At 46.4% G+C, this 21,660-nt stretch overlaps 1 protein-coding gene across 1 annotated transcript in view; it reads right to left on the bottom strand.

Annotated features, from left to right (window-relative positions):
- The window catches only part of Bmper (BMP binding endothelial regulator), a 245,062-nt gene extending 224,511 nt beyond the window's left edge, over positions 1 to 20,551 (bottom strand). Inside the window, exons 1-2 of the mRNA XM_032909288.1 lie at positions 19,697 to 20,551; positions 18,617 to 18,702 (exon numbers count right to left, since the gene is read on the bottom strand). Coding sequence (XP_032765179.1) covers positions 18,617 to 18,702; positions 19,697 to 19,829 — 219 coding nt within the window. The 5' untranslated portion in view covers positions 19,830 to 20,551. The remainder of the gene's footprint in view (positions 1 to 18,616; positions 18,703 to 19,696) is intronic.
- Between the last annotated feature and the right edge of the window lie 1,109 nt (positions 20,552 to 21,660).

The following is a 21,660-nucleotide window of genomic DNA, read 5'->3' as shown; positions in this document are numbered from 1 at the left end:
AAACGGAAATGGTTGTAAAGCATTCTTAAATGTGACCTTATTACTAAGGGGATTCTTATGTACCTCATTTTAAAAGAGTCAACCATGGTTACTATTTCCAACCACTCGTTTTAACAAAGCATCCCTCTTAAAGCAATGTCTCAGCTCAGCACCGACATATCTAAAGGCAAAAGCATCAACAGAAAAACAAACGGCCCTTTAAAATACGATGTTTGGGCTATAAGCGTATTTTCCTGTAGATTAAACACTCCTACTTCATAATTCAGTCTATCTGACTAAACTTTAAAAAAAATGAATCTGTTTAACAAATATTTTTGAGGCCCTGCTGTGAGCCAGGCATTTTGCCAGATTTGACTGGGAACAGAAAATATGAATCAGATACATCTTCTGCCCTAGAAGAGCTTACAGTCCAAGAGAGACGGGGTGGAGCATGAACACCGCAAACATGTCTCCAGTGTCGTCCCAGAAGTGGTCAGCAGCTCTGCTCACCTATCCTGGAGGGCACAGACCTGGCAAACGAATTCTACCACAAAACCTCTGAAGTCACCCCAGGCATCCTGGCTTTTTAAACACGTGGAGAGCCATTGAGTGAGCTTTGGAAATGCTCTGTAATGTGCTTATCTCGCTAATAAGGATGGGACAGCGCATGCCAGCCCTTTGGGACTTCACAACCCAGGGATGAATTTTCTTCCAGGCCAGCACTACAGCTCACTAGAACAAAGACCCAGCAATGTGGCTCAGGATCACCTGTGCTATAACAATATGCTTTACAGGTGCATGGAGAAGGACGGAGAGCTCATTCTGAGCAGTTGTTGTCTTGTTGGAATGCCAATACTTAACTTAGCAGCTCATCTACAGCATGTTTTAAGTAAAATATAAAATACAAACAAAGTAGGTTTTAACCAACGTTTCGAAATCAGTTATTATCAAGCTAGCAAGTCTGATGTGAGCATGTACTTTTGGAATAGTTTTTTTTAAATGAGATGTTCCTTTGTTTACAATGGAATTTTGCCTCGATAAATATTCTAAATGGAAAATGCATTTACTACATTCACGATATTTTTAGATCTAGTAAAATGTAGGGTGTTGGCTGTTTCTGCTCTGTTATCTTGTAGCTGAATGGAAGTTGTAGATCATTGCCACTGTTCTGAAGAACAATCTACCATGTATCATTAGCCCAGGAAAACATCCGAATTCAAGATAGGCAATATGGTTTCTACTGAACATATACTGCCTCTGCAACGTAAAAATTATAAATTTAAAAACTTTTAAGTGAACCACCATAAGCTGGAATCATATGGAATGTTGCTGCTGCCGCCGCTGCTGTTGTACAGTATATTGTGACCACAGGATTGTTTGTTAGAAATAACGTCTTACCTTTCAGTGCATTTCTAACACTCACTCGCCAGCATCATGAACAATCACAGACAATGTGATCTGCGAGGAAAACTAGTAATCATGATGTAAAAGTGGCAGAGTTTACAGTAAACAGGCAAACTTCTAATCTATTTAGGAAAGAGAATTAACCAGGTTAAATTATTGAATCACAAACATTAACTATAAATGGCACAAACCCATCCATCAAATAGATAAAGACAAACTGAGCTTATCACAGCACTAGGCACGGTGGGTATGCCACAAACGAGAGACATTGTGCCCTCACAGAGGCTGATACTCTATGAGGAAGACTTGAGGGAACAAGTATTTGCATGATATAGCAGGGAGTGCCAGGGACTCAGAAAACAAATAAATCAGGACACAGGAAAAAAACGATATCGGGTGCCACTATGTGTGAAACTGATTTCAAAATGACCCTCTGATATAGGAATATTTGCTCAGAAAACTTAGAAAAGAAATTAGGTTGAATAAGTGTTCAGGACACATGTGTTCCAGACACAAAATAGTACAGATGCAAAAGTGCCCTGGAGAGGGGATCATGCAGACTGAAAGGGGAAGAAAGGAGGCAGCTGGACTAGCAAAGAAAGAAGGTTCTTTGGTGGGAGTGGGGGGTGCTAAAAGATGGCGTCCTCGGCCAGGTTTCATCAGACTACAGACTGATTACTTTTCAAATTTGACTCATAGCTATATGAAATGCCACCAGTGGATTTTGCTCATATACATATACATATACATATACATATACACATATATGTACGAGTATGCATACACATACACATATATATGCATATGTATACACATGTGTGTCATATATTGCTTATATATATATATAATATGCTTCTAATATTTTTAGTTTTTTTAAATGTGAGTGGTTTGCCTGTATATACCACATGATGACTAATAGCTGCTGAGGTCATAAGATGGTGTCAGATGCCTTGGGACTAGAGTTACAGATGGATGTAAGCCATCATCATGTAGATGCTGGGAACCACACCAAATCCTCTAAAAGAAATAAAATAAAATAAAATAAAATAAAATAAAACAAGTGCTTTCAACTACTGAGCCACCTCTCAGGCCACATTGTTGAAGTTACATACCTGTGCATGTGCCTGTACACATATGTGGGTATACAGCTGTTTTCTGAGCACGCGTAGAGGCCAGAGGACAACTTTTAGAGTCAGTTCTCCCCACCACACGGGTTCCAGGGATCAAACTCAGATCGTCAACCTTGACGGCAGTGTCTTGACTCGCTGAGGCTTCTTGCCAGCCTCCAAATACGTTTTTCAGGTTTGGCTTTGGCCGCAGGATGCAACCAAGAGGAATCAAGGAATAAGGACCGAGTGGCTAACAGGCGGAATAAGCAAATACAGCAGTGGACATTAGTGCCTGGGGGACCTAACCTTCTGGGAGGGATGGAAACATGGCCTCCGGATCCGTCATTTCAAGTTGAGATGTTGCCTGCCCTATATATGGAGATGCTAAGCAGATATCCAGGCACATGATTCAGGATTTGGGGAGGGAGGGGACTAAAAACACCAGCGTGTGGACTCTCAGCGTTCTCAACAGTAAGCTGGTATAAAGTAGCATAGGAAACGAAGAAAACATCTTGGCTGACTCTTACAGCCATTGAATATCTTAGATTTAAGAAGACAAAGATCCATCAAAAAATGCAAGTTAGCTCAACAGAACCCTTATCAACCTCTCAAGTGCTAAGGAAGTTCAGTGCCTGTACACAGAGACACATTCGCCCGTGGGTGCATTCCAACCACGTGTGACCATTGGTTGAGATGACACTGTTGATTCAGTGACCACCACAAACCACCTTTCAGCACCTACCGTGACCCCCAAGTACCTAGAAAGCAAGATAGCACAGGACTGGATTGCAGCTAAACACGCATCAGAGCGGCCATCTTGACAACCCCAGGCCATCTTTCCCCTGCTGTAATCCCTAGACCCCCAGCTGTTGTCTGGGAGGGAACAGATTTGAGTTTAGGAATATTCTGATTGGCCAGAAGAACAGAGAATACCAAGAAAAAGGCTTAGAATTAATGTCCCCAAACAAGAGAGCTCAGGATCACTAGAGCTTCCCGACTAAAGGCCAAGTGAGCATTGAAAGCACCACAGGCTGTGAGAACACACTGGGCGTGTAGGAATAATGGAAAGTGTTGAGAGGGAAAAATTTCTCGGCGTAAATTTCTTCTCAGCTTTACCAAGCCCTCAAGCCAGAACCCTGCAACTTGCAGAGACCACAGTCAAACCCTGCTTTCAATATCTGATCCCAAGATAGAGGGCTCAACACTAGGACCATGATACTCATCTGCTAATAGGGCCAGTAAGATCCAGGGCTCCAAGGAAAAGCCTGCAACTCTCCTCAGTCAGCCCCAGCCAGGAAGCAGGGAAGCCAAGACCCCACAAGCAACTTGGGACTCATTCTAGAAGCCAGTGAGAGGCAGGGCCCTGAGGAAAAGCTGAACTAGGCATGTGTTGCAACTTTGGGATCAGTTCTCCTCTACCCTTTCAACAGAATCTTCCCCTCCCACATACTGGAAGGCTGTTAAACTTTCTCCAGGCCCTTCTCTTTGCTACATTCTATCAGCCTACTATCTACCGTTAGTAAAAAATGTTTACTGAGACCCCGCCTGGCCACTTGACTGTGTTCCGAGCGAGCCCCTTAGCTCCACCCAGCCATTCCTCTTGACCCCTCAGTAGTGATTATAAGTGGCCCTGTTCTTGTTCTTCCCCAGATCATCCATGGCCAAGGTCAGTGAGCTCTACACAGCACGCTCTGCCCATACCAGTGTCCCACTACCATGTTGTGAACAGGAGGAGCAACCACAGTCTCCAGTGCCTATGTGTACATGTCAGCCTGCTGGCAGCAACTAAGAATTCAAAAGACTTGGACGAGAAAAAGCAAGACGTAAAAATCAGGGGAGTGGTGGCATCATACAAATGCTGGGCTAATAGCAGAAATAAAATAGCACACTGAAGAAAAAAAAAAAAAGGATGGGCCAAATAAAGCAATAGAATGGCAGGGTAATTTGAACAGTTTTAAATTGTCGTTTAATTTATTGCTAAATCTTATCAATTTGACCAAAATTTTAGTGATAGTGATTTGAATCTGAATTAGTCAGCTTGATATGTACATTCGACCTGAGCAAAGAAAGGAAAGTGCAGGCAGGAAGAGGAAGAAAGCCGAGAGAGAGAGAGAGAGAGAGAGAGAGAGAGAGAGAGAGAGAGAGAGAGAGAGAAGAGAGAGAGAGAGAGAGAGAGAGAGAGAGAGAGAGAGAGAGAGCACAAAGTTGACCCGAAGGATCTGCTCTAGTTAGAGAAAGTTTCTGCTGCTTCCAGAAAGAATTGAAAGCGAAGGGAGTGGCTTCTCATTACTATTCTGAAGATCTCAGGGGTTGGGGTGGAAGTGGTGTCTAAGCCCTGCCTCACCTGACCCTCCACTCTTTGTGACTTTGTTTCTCACACCTGGAGGATCCCAGCATAAAAGCCTGGATGTTCGGTCAAGTCGCTCGAGCTAGCTGCTTCACGCTGAAGAAGCCACAAACAGACACCACACCAGCTTCATCACGCAGCTGCTGACCATCACGGAAAGACCACAGGAAACAGAGCATCCCGTGGGAACCCAGCACATGAAAAGGCTGGCCTCAGCCCAGGGGGCCATTCTGCCCCACCCAAAGGCGCCAGTCAGGGTTCTACCTAACTGACCCACAAGACTGCTGAACATGTACTCCCTAAGGAATCAATTTGGTGGCCTCTCTTCCTGAGCCTCTGTGGTCAGGGAGCCTTCTCTGAAGCTCTCACAGAGGAGCCTGCCTCTCTTACTAGAACTGCAGCTTTCAACGGTGGCTGTATGATTTGCTTTTGTGTGCCTTGTAATCTCAACTATGAGAATTTCTAAAGAAACTCTGTCCTAGCTCACAGGGTGGCTTCGAGGAAAATTCGGTTCAGGATGTCCCCAGATTGCAAACACAGCGTTGACTCTCAAAGTTTCCAGTTTGAAATGCATTATTCTGCATTGCTTTGGCGTCTCATAAGAAATAGGCACTGACCAACCATGCCCAGAACAAGCACATTATCCAGTAAAAGAGACAACCAGCTATGTAACTCAAAACTTCAGAGGAAGCATGAGCGAGAGTTACGATAAGGCTTCCTATGTGTAGGCTTTGAAGAAGAAATGATTAATTCCGAGTGGAAAGCCAGAGATTTGATAGAGACAAACGAACTCTTCGATAACAATGATTAATGTACAAGGTAAGTATGGGAAAGCCCCACAGAAGTGCTGGTCTATGGTGGAGCTGTTTAACAATAGCGCAGTCTCGCTTGGACCTGAGCATGACTTAAATATGAACAGAAAAGCTTATATTAATGTTTATATCCCTTACCTTTTTATTAAACTTCCCTTTAATTAGCCCCTACATTAAAGAACTCCACGGGTCTTTATTAGAATGTCACATCCTCTGGTGTCTTGAGGAAGGGGTGGGAAGTGTGTTTTCTAGCAGCTCCTCAGTGGTACTTAGGCTCCCTAGAATGAGGGGTGGGGCCCACGGCTAGGGCGAGGTAGGAGAGCTCAGAGGAAGGCAAGGTTCTTACTGTGGACCTGTTAATGACCTTCGACTGTAAAGGAAGACAGGGAGTCAAAACTGAATTGTGTAACGAAGGAGAAGGCAGGAGCTAACAGACGCCAGAACACAGCCAATTGTCTCTGGTGTTCAAAATACGTTTCTCCGGACCCCAAAATGCACAGACAATTACTGGTCCCATCACATATTCATGTGTTTTAGTCACTCGAATAATAGTTTGCAAACTAAAATATTGCATTAACTACACCCGGGCATACATACATAAATGCATGACATCTCATCATGCAAGGAGGCATCGTTTGCTCTGGACAATCAACTATGACAGCCAGACTTGGTATCTCTGGCTTGTACATGTTAATCAACTTTCAAAGAACTCAAAAGCAATAAAGGATGGCTTGGTTCAAAACTTTCCCAAACATAATTTAATCTCTTTCTGTCCGTGTAAAAACTGTTTCTTCAATCTCGCAGAGCCTCGGGGCGTTATTAACATAAATGCTCAATAAATATGCAGTGGGTTTAATGAGCGGCCATCGATCATCCTCCTCCTTCAGTCTTGCAATGCAATTCCCATGTGCCCTGTAGAGGCTGGAGCATGTGCTGTACCACAGAGCTGAGTCTGCTTCCTCCTGACTGCCCTACTGCCCTGCCGCCCTCAGAGGGATCTGGAGGAAGTAAAGAGCCCATTAATTTGGAGCAGTGTTCAGAGACTTCGAGATGCCTTACTCCGTCAAGGACTGAGAAACACTCCACTGTGTCCCCACAGTAGGTTTTTAGTTCAGGAATCCAGGCAGAAGTCAATCTGAACTCAAATACATTACAATGATAACCTGTCAGGATAAATGTCTGCATTTTAAAAGTCTCCGAGTCAGAGCTGGAGAAAGTGGTTAGGAGCACTGGCTGCTCTTGTTGGGGACCTGGGTTCCACCTAGAGCAGCTTACCACACCTGTAACTCCAGCCCACTGGGAGTGCGAGCTTCTGACCCGTAAGAAAACCAGCATTCGCACACACATACTCTTCCCTTACACACGATTAAAAGAATAAAAATAAGTCTTTTTCCAGTGTTCAAAGATCTTCAAACTATATATTTAGATCACATGAAATTGCTGTTCCTATTGGCCAATGGGAGAAAAACAAAAACCCCTCCTAACTGCAAGCTTTAGAAGTGCTACATATCTAGACCAGACACGTGAGCAACCAGTTATGACTTTGCTCTTGCTCAAAGTATGAAATTGAGGGATGTCACCGTTTTCAATGAGTCCTAAATATTACCCTGTGTCCAAGGAAGAAAAGGAAGCCAGCTGCCGCCTGGTACACACAGTTGGTCCATGAGATGCACAACAAAGAAGACTCCAGCAGAAGTAAGGGACTATCTCCCCAGAAACAGCCCAAGACCAGGGAGATGCCCAAGGAAGGCAGGCCCCACTCTTTCCTGCCAGCCAGCTCTCCCATATATTAGATTCGCACACCACTGTCTCCACTGTGAGCCCACACTAATGCACACCAATGTGCTAATAGGGCTCCAGCTGGCTCCCCTGCCTCCCGTCAGGCAGCAGAAGCTCTGTTTCCCATGTGCGTGGAAACAGGAACTCGCTACAACTCAAGCCTAAGAGGCCGAACTCCCCACAAGAACATAAACACAGCCCGTGGCAGATCTCAACTATTCTGACGTAGCAGCTCCCCAAGTGAGAGAAGGTCTGCTTAATCTTTCGTGTCCTCTCATTCATAAAAGCAGTGTCCCGTGAGACCACAATCCACTGCTTCCATGAATGGTTCTGCTTTTGCACTGGGAGTGCAGAAAGCAGGAGATACCAAGTCGCCTGGGCACCGAAGCTTGAGGGAAGCACAGGGATATGCTCCGCAGTGGGCCGAGAGCAGAGGCAGGAGCTTTGAGTTTCATCCAGGTAGCTGATGTGATGCTGGGCCAGGAGAAACTGATTTTCATGTGTTCGTACAGACGGTAGTTAAAGTGCTTGTAAAATAGAAAGTAAATTCCCCAGCATTTTTTTATTAACGTGTTTTAAGAACAAACATGGGGAAGAAGGAAGATGTCGGGAAGGATTTACGAAGTTGTAATATTAACTCTGTAACTCGCACATTAAACCCCAAAAGGACCTCAGAAGACAGGCTTCAAATGCTCCTTAGGAATTAGTTCAAGAAAATGTCAAGCTAAAGAGGCTAAGAGCACTTCATTGAGGCCCAGAGAAATGGAAGAGCGGCGTTGGATTTTCTGGTGTGTGACTCCTTTCCATGGGCCCAGGTGCCTTCTCCTGGAGCAGTCCTCCTGAGGTCACCTGCACCCCCAAAGGTCAAGAGCTGGGTCAGAGAAGCCAAGCGGTTACCTAGCTACAATGCTCAATCTGTGCTTGTAGGACAAGCAGCCACAGAGAATCATCTAGCCGAATCTGTTTATTTGACCAAGAATACGCGAGTTATTTTGGAAATGAGCATTTGTATAGGTTAGAATGTGATACTCATGATACTCCTGAGTTCCTATAGGTTAGATTGTGATACCTTCCACAATCCTGACTTCCTATAGGTTAGACCATGATGCTCACAACAGTCCTGACTTCCTATAGGTTAGACCATGATGCTCACAACAGTCCTGACTTCCTATAGGTTAGACCATGATGCTCACAACAGTCCTGACTTCCCATAGGTTAGACCATGATGCTCACAACAGTCCTGAGTTCCTATAGGTTAGACCATGATGCCCACAACAGTCCTGAGTTCCTATAGGTTAGACCCTGATACTCACAACAGTCCTGAGTTCCTATAGGTTAAACAATGATGCTCACAACAGTCCTGAGTTCCTATAGGTTAGACCCTGATGCTCACAACAGTCCTGAGTTCCTATAGGTTAGACCCTGATGCTCCCAACAGTCCTGAGTTCCTATAGGTTAGACCCTGATGCTCACAATAATCCCACTTTCTGGAATTATTCCTCCTTGAAGCAGCAGAGTGGTAACAGGACTCACGAGGGTCCTGTCAAAGGTTAAGTCATAGTAATTCCAGCAAAGCAGTGCATTTGGGGGACATTCTGTGGCCAGTAAAAGTGACACTCTTCCACCCTCTCACTTTCTCTTATGAAGTTACCTACATGGAACTTTTAAATCGCCATTTGTTTTACAGATCTATGAACTTCTTATTTCAAAGATCTAGGTTAGTCCCACCCATTACCTAACATTCCAAAAACCTTAAAAGCTACACTACAGGACATGTACATACAATAAGGCCTTTGTCCTTCAAAGAAAAACATAATTTTCAACAGAGTCAGCTTCCAGAAGCCAAGGGAACTGACATCCAAAAGCTAACATAAACACCAAGGCCTGTGTCAAGATTTCAAAGTTAGCTTCACCAATGGGGCTGGGGGTGACTGGGTTTCGAAGGCCAGCCACAGGATGGGGCATTTTTCACTGTGACTTTTGGAAGTGGAAGAAGTACCCTGCCCTGCCTCTCCTGCCTTGTCAGCGACCACTCTGCTCTTGACAGCGGGATATTCTTACAAGAGGGGCCATTCCTTTCATCACGATAAAAACAGCTCCTAATGTCTAAGAGAGTCTATATTTTCAAACGTAAGCGCATTGCTTCCTAAGGGGGGAAACGTGTTGCTGTACTGATTATTTAGCATGTTATTAGAAGAGGATGACCTTTTGTGACCAACTTTCTGGGAGAGTCATGTTTTGGAACGTAGAGTTCCACTCTGGGGAGAGCCATCCCAAGTGTTAACCTAAACTATAAACAGGAAGCTTGGGCTCTACTCCCACTCAAGTCTCGAGGTCACCAACCTCTCACTGACGCTATAGGGCGGTCAGAAAGATCGTGACAAGTTCTTATGCTTAAGAGCTCTAGGCAGGAATTCACCCGAGCTTTGCATAATGGCCACACACGCCAAGGCAAAGAGAAAGGGCCAAGGTAGCATGTGCATGCTGGGTCCACATGCTCAAATCCAACGGAGTTCATACGGTCCGAACTCTGTGGAGGACAAGACCCTGTGCTCCCGGGGAACACAGTCAACCCGACCATATCACTCACTCTCTCCAAGGCCTGCTGAGTTTTACTTTGTGCCTCCCTCCTGCCACTTTCCTGATGGAGTAAATATCACCAAAGGACAACTAGGTCTCACGGAACGTAACCGCACTCATTAGTTGCCCGAAGCTCTGGACACAGATCAAGCAAGTGAGTGCTTCAGAATGAGGAACCAACCTCCAAATACGCTGGAACTTTCTGTCTTTGTGCCAAAAGGACCAAAGTTACCTGCCCTGCAGACCCATTGTCCACCCTGAGCAAAGCCAGAGGAAACACATTGCATGGGCCTTGACAGTAAGTTGTATTGTCAGCCCAAGCACTTCTCAGGAAGATCTGAGACAGGGACTCCCCACGCTCCCATGTGGGAGCCTTTCCCACAACACTGGACATGTTTAGAGAAGGTCCGCATTTTAACTCACACTCTGATGTGGGCTGCATTGGCCCCCCTCAGCCCAATGAGGAGGTTGTCAAGATATAGAAATACCCCCACGCTTTACCTAGAGCTGAACAGCCATGAAGGGCTAGAGTTTAAAACTATACCATGATTCCTAAGGAACATACTTAATAAATTTTGTGTCAACCTGGTTTTACGGCATAATGCAGTTGGCCCTCCGTGTCCATAGGGTATACGTAATCTAGGTATAATTTAAAATATACAGGAGGCTGCGCGTAAGTTATAGACAAATATTCTCCAACTTTGTCCAATGCTCTGCCTCAACCCTGTCTTTTTTTGTCTTTAATAATAACTTCCTTGACACTGATTACAAATAGCTTTCACAAACATCATCACATTCAACCATTCATCCCCTCTTGCTGGCTCCCACCCCCACCAACTAAAATGAGCGGCAGGCATGTGGCCTCAATGACTTGCTCAGGACCCACAACTAAGGATCAGAGAGATGTTAAGTAACAGGTAATGACCGACTAGCCTGGGTACAGCTTGACCCCACGCCCTCAGACACAAAGCCATCTGCCCACCTCTGTACGGCACTGGTAAAAATGGACATTAAAATTTTGTGAGAAAAAGAACGTATTTTTACTTGAAGACAGACTTTAAGATATTAAATCATATCATAATATTTTTAAAGCTCCATTAACAGTTTAATAGAGCAAACTTAAACGTTTAGAATAGCAAGTTTTAATATTACTCAGACCCTTTTATATTGTTGTTCTTATTCCTAATAAAAGAAATATGCCTCGGTGTGGCCTGATCCATTCTGCATTTAACCATAAAAACATTCCAAAAGCACGCTTAAAAGGTATATTACTTCTGCCCATGAAATTAGTTTTGTCTTGGTACCTTTTAAATTTTCATGTGGTATTTATGTATTCACTTTTGCTAAGATCTTTTTTTAAAAAAAAAATCAAAGCTGGAAAAACTTTGCGATCTCTGCATTATTTTTTTTTTCAAAATCCCCATGGCATTCTCGGCTTTGGATGATTGACAACAGGGTTCTGCGCCAGTCCTGTGTATGGTCAATTCAATCCTGTGCAAATAATGCACAGCAGCTCTCAGGCAGGTGACGACCACTCCCCCAAAGTGACGAGGACAAAGGTCCTGCTTCATAACTGCCCTTAAATCAACAGTGACCATTTTTTAAGTGTTTTGTAACATGGGTCTTTGTCTGTCTTCCCCGTTCTCTTTGTGCCTCCATGACTATAATCTATTTCACTGGGATCCTCTTATGCATCGTTCTGTCAAGATGGCCCTCCTTGTTAATACTGCAGACTCAGATTTTAAAATCTTCACTCAAACCCCACAGATATATATACCTGAGGTTGAGTTCTATGAAGAAGGCTAAGGTTAACCAGATTGCTATTCTCCACCCATCCCTTATCTCTCTACAGATCCAGATGCATGTTTTAAGAACTTACGGTGCATTTTCAAAATGCCTCTTTGCAGCAGACGGTTCCCAGTGTCTTAGCACATCAGTGAAACCTTTCAGAGGTGATCCACCACTGGGCAGATAGCTCAGTGGTTGGGAGTTCTCGCTGCTTTGCCAGAGGACCAGAGTTCAATTCCCAGCAACCACACACTGTCTCACCTCTGTCTGCTACTCTGGCTCCAAGGCATTCCACAGCCCTGGCCTCCGATGGCAACTGCAGTTGTGCGCATGGCTAAGGTGAACAATTTGCTCGAGAAGTGACACAGTGAAATAGAGAATTGTATCTTTGTAACTGTGAGAAGGGACTGGCAACAAAAGAGAGCCTCGATAGGGCATTCGAGAGTAAACCACTTTCCATTCTAGCAGCAGGGCTAACTGCCGGCCTTGTGGCAGTATGGCAGTGACACTCTGCATGCCGTTCACTCAGAACTGCACTCCATTTGCTACCTTGCAAGTATTCTTCCAAACACTGGCTTACCCCACCCCTCCGTTGGTTGCATCCCCACTACACACCCTGCTTCAGGATGCTTGCTACCACCTGACCACACCACGTGTCTGCTGTCTGTTTTCCAAACTCTGGCCTCTCCACTTCTAAACATCTGCCGCAAGAGCTCCTGGAGGCATTTAAACAACACATCTCACGGTTTCATGTGGCTTGAAGGAATGTTAAATGACTCCTTCTGACCCCAGCAACATGCATGGGACGGTTTTCCTTATTATGACATCCGAAGGCTCACAGGCTGGATCTTTCAGAGCTCTTACCTCCCGTTTCCTCAGAGCCTCGGGAGCCTTGCACTAGCACCTCACACAATCCAGGCACACACTCTTCTTCCTACTACAATGCTTTGCCTCGACCCTGTTTCCCCCGCCCCCACCTCCACTGAGGTCTCAACACAGTGGTACAATTTGGTCTATAACCTATGGGAGTTGGAGTCTGTCGTGAAGGTTTTCTGTCATGCTTGTAAATCTTCCTGGTTTTGTTGTTTCTTCTTTATGTTTTTATTGTTTTCTGTTTATGATTTTATGGTACCAGGCTTTGAACTTAGAACCCCACTCATCCTAGGCACGCACTGAGCCATATACTTCAAAACCTTTTTTAAAAAAAAAAAGAAGAAACAGTTTTTTGTTTTGAAGGTCTCGTATCACTAAGTCACCCCTAGTAAGCTTAGACTTAGGACCCTCCTGCCTCAACCTCCCGGGTAGATGCCATCATGGGTCGAATGGACCAGACCCCAGCTGATAAATCCTTGTTCTGCATCTATGCCTCGGTCTCCTCCAGGAACCCAACCAGCATAATGACTTAAGCATGGATCGGGCTGGAAACAATGAAGTGGAATGGAAACAGGTAGAGGTACGGAGGAAGCAAGTGACGCGTGACTGAATTTATAGCGTGCTCCTCCTTAGCGCCTTGAGCAATGTTCTATAAAGTTAGAACTAGGAATCAACAGGTCCCCAAACACACGCCCAGGTCACTTGATGATCCACACTAAGGGCACTGAGCACACCCGATCCCCATGCAGGAGAGGCAAGGCTGGCATGCTAACTTGCTTTAATCACAAAGGATCCGTATACCCACCGGCTACACCGAGTGCCACAAAGATGGCCAAGAGCTGAGACCCTCTGCTCACCCAGCGGACATTTATTAACGGGTTTTCTTATTCCTCACCCCTGCCTGGCTGGCTTCTATTCTCCCATGCTCACTGGGTGTAGACTGAGGGACGCGCTCTGTCCTCAGAGTTGTCCTCTATCCTTGAAATGTGGGCTGCTATGGCTTCGAGATGAAGGCCAAAATGCATTCAAGGGGGCTGGGGCTGGGGAAGGGGAACAATGAGTAAGTGAGCAGCAAAGGCGGGCACACTCAGGTCTGGAGCTGGGTCGAGACTTCCATAAGACGGGCCAGGAAAATCCCCATGATGCCAGACCACTAGGCAGTTTTTCCAGAAGCGCGGAGCCCCACAGCTCAACCCTACCTCTGCCAATCAAAGTACAAGTGGAGGTGACCCCACAGCCACGGGGACGTAAGTGCCCTACAAGAAAGGAGGCCCCAATCCCATGGAAAGTTTTTCTTAATATTTAACAGTGAGCAAGGGGAAAACTCACACCGGGGCCCACAGAACACTGGAACCAATAAGGAGCAGCCATGACCAGCCAGCCCAAGTAGGAAGGGTAGAAACCTCCCTAAGCCATACTGATGTAATCGAGGTGGTTCGCAGAGAAGGGTGGGTTTGACATCACCACTGAATCTCTTCTCTGTCAGCATTTTTTTTTTGTATTTTATTCTGACATACCTCTATAGACGATTTCATGTATGAAAATAGTAATTAACGAATAACACCAACATCATAGTAACAATAAAAATAACAAACATCGTCCCAGGGGACTTCCGACAGTCAAAGCCCTGAGCTGAACATTCCGCGTTCCATATCATCGGATCTCACAGTGATTGCACAGGCTAGACACTGTGAGGAAACAGATTTGGAGAGGCGGACATTACTGTCTTACTGTCAACATCAGTGAGACTTGAAACCAGGCTCCTGGGATTCCTAAACTAAACCCCTTCCCCCAAACCAGAAGATGACAGCCAACAGTCACATCTATCCTTGGAAGGTTCTCCAAACTCCAAGACAGATTTGTGCTACCAGGTCAAAATCCATCCTGACTCCTCCCACACGGAGCCCCCCACGCAGTGGACAAGACTCCCTGAGGTGATCCACTAGCAGAAGCAGACGGCCTAACTAGACTGTACATTGATTTCATGTCCCAGTTTGGCCTCAAAACCATGGCGACACAGCCATCTAAGTAACATTTCCTCAGAACCGTTGTCCTGGAGGGCAGTCAACCGACATTCCCTAAAAGGCAACAGCAATAGATATAAGTAAGTAAACTGGATCACTTCTGAAATGACAGGAGACATCTTCTTGAGAAAAGTTTCCAGGTCTACATGTACAAACACGCATGAAGCCCAACATCTCTGTCTCAAAGACTACTGTCCATTCTGGCATACACTCACTAGTCCGGGGTTCAAATCCTACTGCAACCCAGGATTTGATATGAGCTCTGATAGATGCTGTCCCTACTCCAAGCAGTTGCAGTGCGAGCCGTAGGAAACGGGGATTTTGTAGAGCTCAATCTCCAAATGCCACGGCAGTAGAGAGGCTGGAGCCGCTCCTGGGTGATAGAGGATTTCTGTGATTACGAAAGTGGAGGACAGCAGACAAGGTCTGCTCTGTTAAGCTGTTCAGTCAGCTCCAAGATAGGTGGGGCCTGCTTCTTGAACAGGGAACTCGCATGGCTTTTTATGAGGGACGGCCCATTTCTGCATTGCACCTCTGGATTTAAAAGAGGAAATGTCAACCTCAGGAATAATGTTTTTTGCTGAACAAAATGTACGCCAAGCTAAGCCCTGACTTCTGGCTTTCGGTGTCCCAGCCTCCAAAGTTATCTCAGGTTTCCAGTCCTGGGCGGAACTCATTGGCTCCTACCACTTCCGCAGCTGCAGTGAGGTGGGAGAAGACAGAGTGGGCACCCCCTCCTCCTGTACTTGATGGGTTTGGAGGTGACCGTGGGGCAGAGAGTTGCAGGACAGCCACATATGTGTTGTCCTGGGCATTGTTGGAAAACCACCTCTAGTAGGGGGGATTATCATGGAACAACACAGTGTGAGCTTCCTCAGTCCCATTAATGACTCCAAGGTGAGAAAACATCTGCTGTGCTTTCCACTAACAATAAAGCACACACTTTTTAAATGTAAATTGCCTATCTAGACCCAGAGCCCAGCGTCACTATGTCATATCCCCTCTAAAGACACAGGGCCCGCCCACTTTTAGAAAAGATTCCATGGATTGTTCTCGGTGCGGCAGGATGCTCGGGCCTGTGCAACTATCTGATAAATGGGGCTGAAATGATGCATTTCTGATCGCTAAGGCCACTGCTCTCAGTGCTGTCCACAGAGTCTCTACAGAAGTGTGTTTATGCAGTCTGTGTCTCAGCTACTCCGGACCTTAAAAGTTAAATCAGGCTGCATAGACTCCCTGGAGTTTTTCAGGTTCTGACACTGCAATTTCTCTCACTCGGGACTTTGTACCACTGACTCCCTCCACCTTTGACTTCTTTCAGTCTTTTTTAAGCATACATTGAAGGTTATTTTTTTAAAATACATGTTATGAAATAAGATATGTGCTTACGCCCAGCCTTAACTACTTTATTCCAAAAAAGCTGGACCAGCCCAAACTAAACATCCCTGTGTCCCTAATCCAAAATTGAGTTAAACTACCACATATCTTCCAATATTCATATGTAAACCTCACCCAAGCCCAATGCTCCCTGCTGAAATCATAAAGGTTTTTCCTCTCATGCAGTGTGACTAACAGCTTCTAACTAACTGAGCTCTGAATAGCTCAAAGGAACAAAACAAAACCACTCAAGGAAGGCCAGAAGGTACAGAAATTTCAACAGGCTTTCTCCTTTCTCCATTTTTCTCATTCCTTGGCTTCACAAGTAGTCCACCTCTCCTAAGTATGAGTGTGTGCTCCAGAGACAGACAGACAGCCCTGTCTGTCTCAGACCCAAGTGTCAGCCAGCCCAGTAATTTTCATAAATAAAATAGCAACTGGTGTGCAGATAAAGTATGCCTTTCACAAGCTACTTAATTTCTTAAAGCTCATCTTCAAAAAGGGCTGAAAACCCTCAAAGGATTTTTATGGGGATTGACTTAAATAATGCAGGCTTAGAAAACTGCTTGGCAAATAAACAATGTTTTGGAAAGGTTTGCTTGTAAATGCTATCAACTTACTAAACATATCTCTTTTCCAACCTAAGCGCAAAAAAATACCAAGCACCCTCCTGGTATGTTTCTTGCAAGAAATTCATGGAGTACTTCAGGCTCCCTAGCAACTTACAAGGGTGGATACAGAGAGAAATGACCACTACCTGGTCTTACTCAGTTTTACACTGGGAATGTGGGGCCATCATTCTAAAGGCCTGCCAAGGTCATGGTAAGATATCAGTGGGAGATTTAGGTGAGGGAGGAGGTCGAAGGAAGAATGAGTGAAAACCACTGCCAGGATCCCAAGAAAGACTGACAAGCTTGATAAATTTGTCCTTTACTGATGCCTCTAAATGTTCTTTCTGCCCTTAAGAACCTAACTGATATTTTTAGACAGTGTATAACAAATAACTCTGATATCAATTTCCATATTACTAAGTCTCCACATCGAAAGAAAGAAGACGCTATCTACCATGGGGCTAGGAATTCTAGAAAGAGAAAATGTTACGTGGGGAGCATTTCGTAATATTACTTGGCAACATTGCACAAAATTCAAAATACACACTTAAACTTCACAAACAGTAATATCACCAAAGAGAAAAATAACCGTGTGCATGTAGAGCTCTCAGCATAATTTAAATATCGCTTGGGGATCATTTCTGCTTAAACATTAAGAATGGAATAAAACTACTTAGTCACACTGTACAGATAAACCAAAGGGAAGCCTACATTCACACGCCCCACTTGTGAATCCGTGACTGAGTCAAAGTTTAAACTCAGAACTTATTTCCAGCAAGTTCTTTAGTGAGGATGGTTAACATAGCAGCTCACAGACACAAAAGAGCACTTTTATTATGAGCCTATCGTCCCAGCCAATGGAAACCATTTTTATTTGCTCCTGTTGATTTCTTTAGCCCAGAGCCTGATAATCATCTGATGCGAGCACAGAACCATTTATCACTTCTTAACGTTGACCTCAGCTCTTGTGACAAAGGAGTATGAGTCCCTTACACAGAGATAGCGTGACTTTTGTCTGAATAGAGACAGTCACCCCGTAGTTCTGTATGCTGATTGGGATAACAAGCTAACATCCCTTCGGAAATCTGCCCTTGAAGGCCTTAAAGCACTTCCAACTGGACTTTATGATGCGTGACTTGAACCAAGCCTTGCCAAAAGTAATCAGCATGTAGAGCCCTCTTCGGCAGAAGCATTTATCTTTGTAGAGCTATATGTCCCTCAGAAAGTCTTCTTAGTATAACTTCATCTTCTCCGGGCAGCTATTTATCTGAATTATCAGTAGCTGAAGCTAAAAGAACTTGAACCAAACCGATCTGCTTGACTCTACTGCCAGTACCAAGCATCTCACAGCCAAGTGCCACTCTCCATTAAGGAGGGATCCTTCTTCCTGACCTGTGCTTCCTGATCAGAAAAGAAGATTGTTTAACGGAGCTCAAGCCACAGCAGGCCAAGAAATTCAAGAAATCGATCCAAGACGACATCTTGTCCTAGGCTTGTCCTTTAGGGCAGCCCTCCCCCCCCTCCTCCCATATCTTATCCTTGACCTCTGTATCTAAAATGCTGTTCAGTATTCCCTGCTTGGCTGGGAGGATAGAACCAGTGTAGAAAGTTGAGTGGTCGTGGTATCTATGACTCCATTGTGGCAGCAGGCATTCCAAACGTCAGCTTTCCCCAAACAATCCCCTACAAAGTCCATCTTGAGTGTACATGTACAATAGTGATTCGTACAACAATACGAATTCTCAGCCTGATGAGATATTAGGAATTGCCCAAATCCATAAGACTAGGAGATTCAACTAAATTTGAGGCATAAGCAACGTGCAATTAGGTAATGACCAAAACCAATTTTGAGACAGCTATTCTGTCATGTTTGACAAATGTACCTTGCCCAAGTCAGCAGTTAAGTTTATTTTTACCTGACCCGTACACTTACCGAGCACACACACATTATGCAAGGGTTGTCTGTGATAAATGGAATTTGGAGGACCTCCCCTTCATTTTCACATTTTGCAACAGACCCTGAAATGAAGATGAAAATGCTTTTAAATTTAAATCTTGCTTAGTGGCATTATTCTGAAACCTTACCTTCCTAGGCTAGGCTAGTAATTGGAAATATATAGTGTTTCAAATGCACCACAAACAAATCTTCCCAAATCTATCTCAAATAGTTTTATTTAACTTGTTTTTTTTTAAATCAATACTTCAGCATATAGATAGGTTTTCTGTTTTCAGTTGGTTTAAGCACATATTTAATGCCTCTAGTGCTCTGGAAGACATTCCAGCTATGCCCGGACTCACACCCCAAACTAGACATTGAGGAAGATTTTAAATTTGAACGAAATTCAGGACCGTGTCAAAGAACGGGCCTTTCAGGTGGATCTGCCAACTGTTGTGGGTCGAAATGCAATCACTTTTTGAAATGCAATCTCTTTCCTCTTAGAAATATTCTCTTTTCTGCACCAGGTGTCAGTAAAGCATGTCCTTCAAAATAGAAACCGAGGTCTTCACCTGCCTGAAAATGTATAATTATTATATCACGCTATTAGTGACCTTTAAAAATGCGATCGTTTCTTTACAGCCGAGGTCTGGAAAGCCATGCTTTAAAAATGCTGCCTAGCACAGTGGATTTCTTGGAATCCTATGGTGTGAGAAAAGAGGATGTGCGGGAAACGGCGCGGTCTTTTTCCTTAATTGCACGGGAGTGGTTAAGATTAAAGCAAGGGTTGGGGGAAAAGATTAAACACAAATCAAGGAATTTTCCAACTTCATATAGCAGGGTGTCTATAATCACTCTACCAAAGGTAGCAATCTATCAGCCCCCCCCCCATCACTCTACCTCTTCACAGCCTTCCCATCCCTTTTCTCTGGGCTTCTCCGCATCCCCACCGCCCGCGAGGGACAGGCAAGGTGCGCGCTCCTCGCCCTCTCATCCCGGTGTCTGCCAGTACCTCTTCTCCCAAGAAACCACCCCAGCGTCCCGGAGGACTGATCCCTCCCGCCCCCACCCCCCTACCTGTCAGGAAGGAGGAAGCCAGAGACATGGGGACCCCGGAGCAATTGAGCAGCAGCAAGACGCAGCAGGTAATCCCAGGCGAGCGTCGGCAAGGACGCTCAGCCAGAGCCCTGACGCCGGAGAACCAGAGCATCGTCACCTGGAGGGAATCCCGGGCGACTGCAGGTCCCGCGTCGCCGCCTCTGCTCGGCGGCCGCTGCTCGCAGTCAAAAGGGCTGTGGGCCGGCGTGCCGGGAGACAGTCGGCTGAGGGAGGCGGGCGCCCGGAGCGGCGGGGGAGGAGTGGGGGCGCCCCGGGAGGAGGGGTCCTGCGGCCAGCCTCGGCCAATGCGGCGGCTTTTTTCTAAGGGAGTTGCTCGCAGCGGGTTAGCCGTCAGCCCCTCCGCGCCAGATCTGGGCCGGGAGGAGGGGTGGCGGACGGCGAGATCTGGGGAGCGGCGGCAGCGACTGCCGAGTGCGCTCGCCGCTCTGGAGCCCCGCTGGGCTCCGGCTCCCGCAAGCACAGCTCCGGCCGGGTCCCCGGGCTCGGTGTCCGGCGGGCGCGCTTGCTCCGTGCGGGACACAACGGGGCACTGGGCTCTGTGCGGAATCCGCAGGGTCGCACGAGGGACTGTGATCCCGGCGCTGGAGCTATGCCGGCTCAGGAGCGACAGTGGCGCACTCGAACGCCCAGCCGCGGCCACCGGCCCCGGGGCGCTGCCGGAGCCTGGAAGGCGCGTCTCCAGCGCCCGGCGCACCGCCTCCTCCCGCGCAGAGGAGCCGCCCCCAGCCGGGATGCTACTACCCGCTAGCGCCGGGAGCAGAAGACCCGGCGCCTCCCGCTGCCCCAGCTTCGGAAGGAGCCACGGATCGAATGCAGGAGGATCCACTCAACTTTTCGCAGCCCTTGACTTCCTCGGGCAAAAGCAGGGGATTCACAGGCTGGGGGAACAGAAGGGCGAGTGGCCTTGGAGATCAGGCTCTGTGCTTATGCCTCTGCGGGCCTGACATTAGGGAGGACAGAGGTTGGAGCGACCGAAAGGGTCGGTTAATGCACTCATAACGGCCAGAGCCTTTCTCCCTTAAAGCGAGGATCCGTGGCTCAGACTCCGCCCTTCCCAGCCGGAGCTGCCCGGGACAGGGAGGTGCGTTAGACTAATCATTCATTCACTCGCGGGCCAGGGAGGGACCGCCGCTGCTAATCTCCACCAGGGCCGCCTCCGCGGCGGCCGCCCAACTGGGCAGGCGGTGGCAGCCCGCTACCCTGCAGCGCTTCTTGCTCAGGCAACCCTGGTGTCCCCCAGTTTCAGCCTTTGATCCCTTCGACCGACCACCCGGTACCCGCTGAGTCTCGGCCACCCCCCCACCACACCACACACACACACACACACACACACACACACACACACACACACACACACACCCGCCAAGCAGTGGCTGGCTCTACTCAAAAGGGGTGCTAATCTAGAAAAGAGAATTTTTATAACTACATCGTGAAGGCGCCAGGTGAGGGTGAAGGGTACTTGGAATCGATGGTCAGCTAGCCGTCTTTGGAGCCTACTGTGGGCACATGCTCTCACCAGAAGAACAACCAGCAGGTGCCCACCCCTTGTTAGTCCCTGAAGTGCCTGGTGGATCTAAACTCTAATCGCTGACAAGCCTGACAAGCCTAGCTTTTCCCCAGTCTCTGACCAGTTTGAGGCAGCATTTGCAGCTGAGAAACTCCTTTGACACTCAGTCCTCTGACACACTTCACCGCATATACCTGCCCCCACCCCACCCCCGTCATCCACACTATCATTTGTTTTCACTTTCTAGCCATTTGAAGGGTTCTTTCAGTGAGTGCATCGTCGCCCACATCCCTACACAATAAGGACCACATCCCCCGTGACGTGGACAAGTGGGAGAAAGGAAAGCTGTCATTAGCTTAGCACGCTCCATTTCCCTCTCAAAACAGATTTTGTGTAAAATTTAAATTAAAAGAGA

This window comes from Rattus rattus, chromosome 8 (genome assembly GCF_011064425.1).
Source record: "Rattus rattus isolate New Zealand chromosome 8, Rrattus_CSIRO_v1, whole genome shotgun sequence".
Taxonomy (NCBI): Eukaryota; Metazoa; Chordata; class Mammalia; order Rodentia; family Muridae; genus Rattus; species Rattus rattus.
The sequence above is the reverse complement of the archived record's forward strand: the minus strand, read 5'-3'. Positions and strand labels throughout refer to the sequence as shown.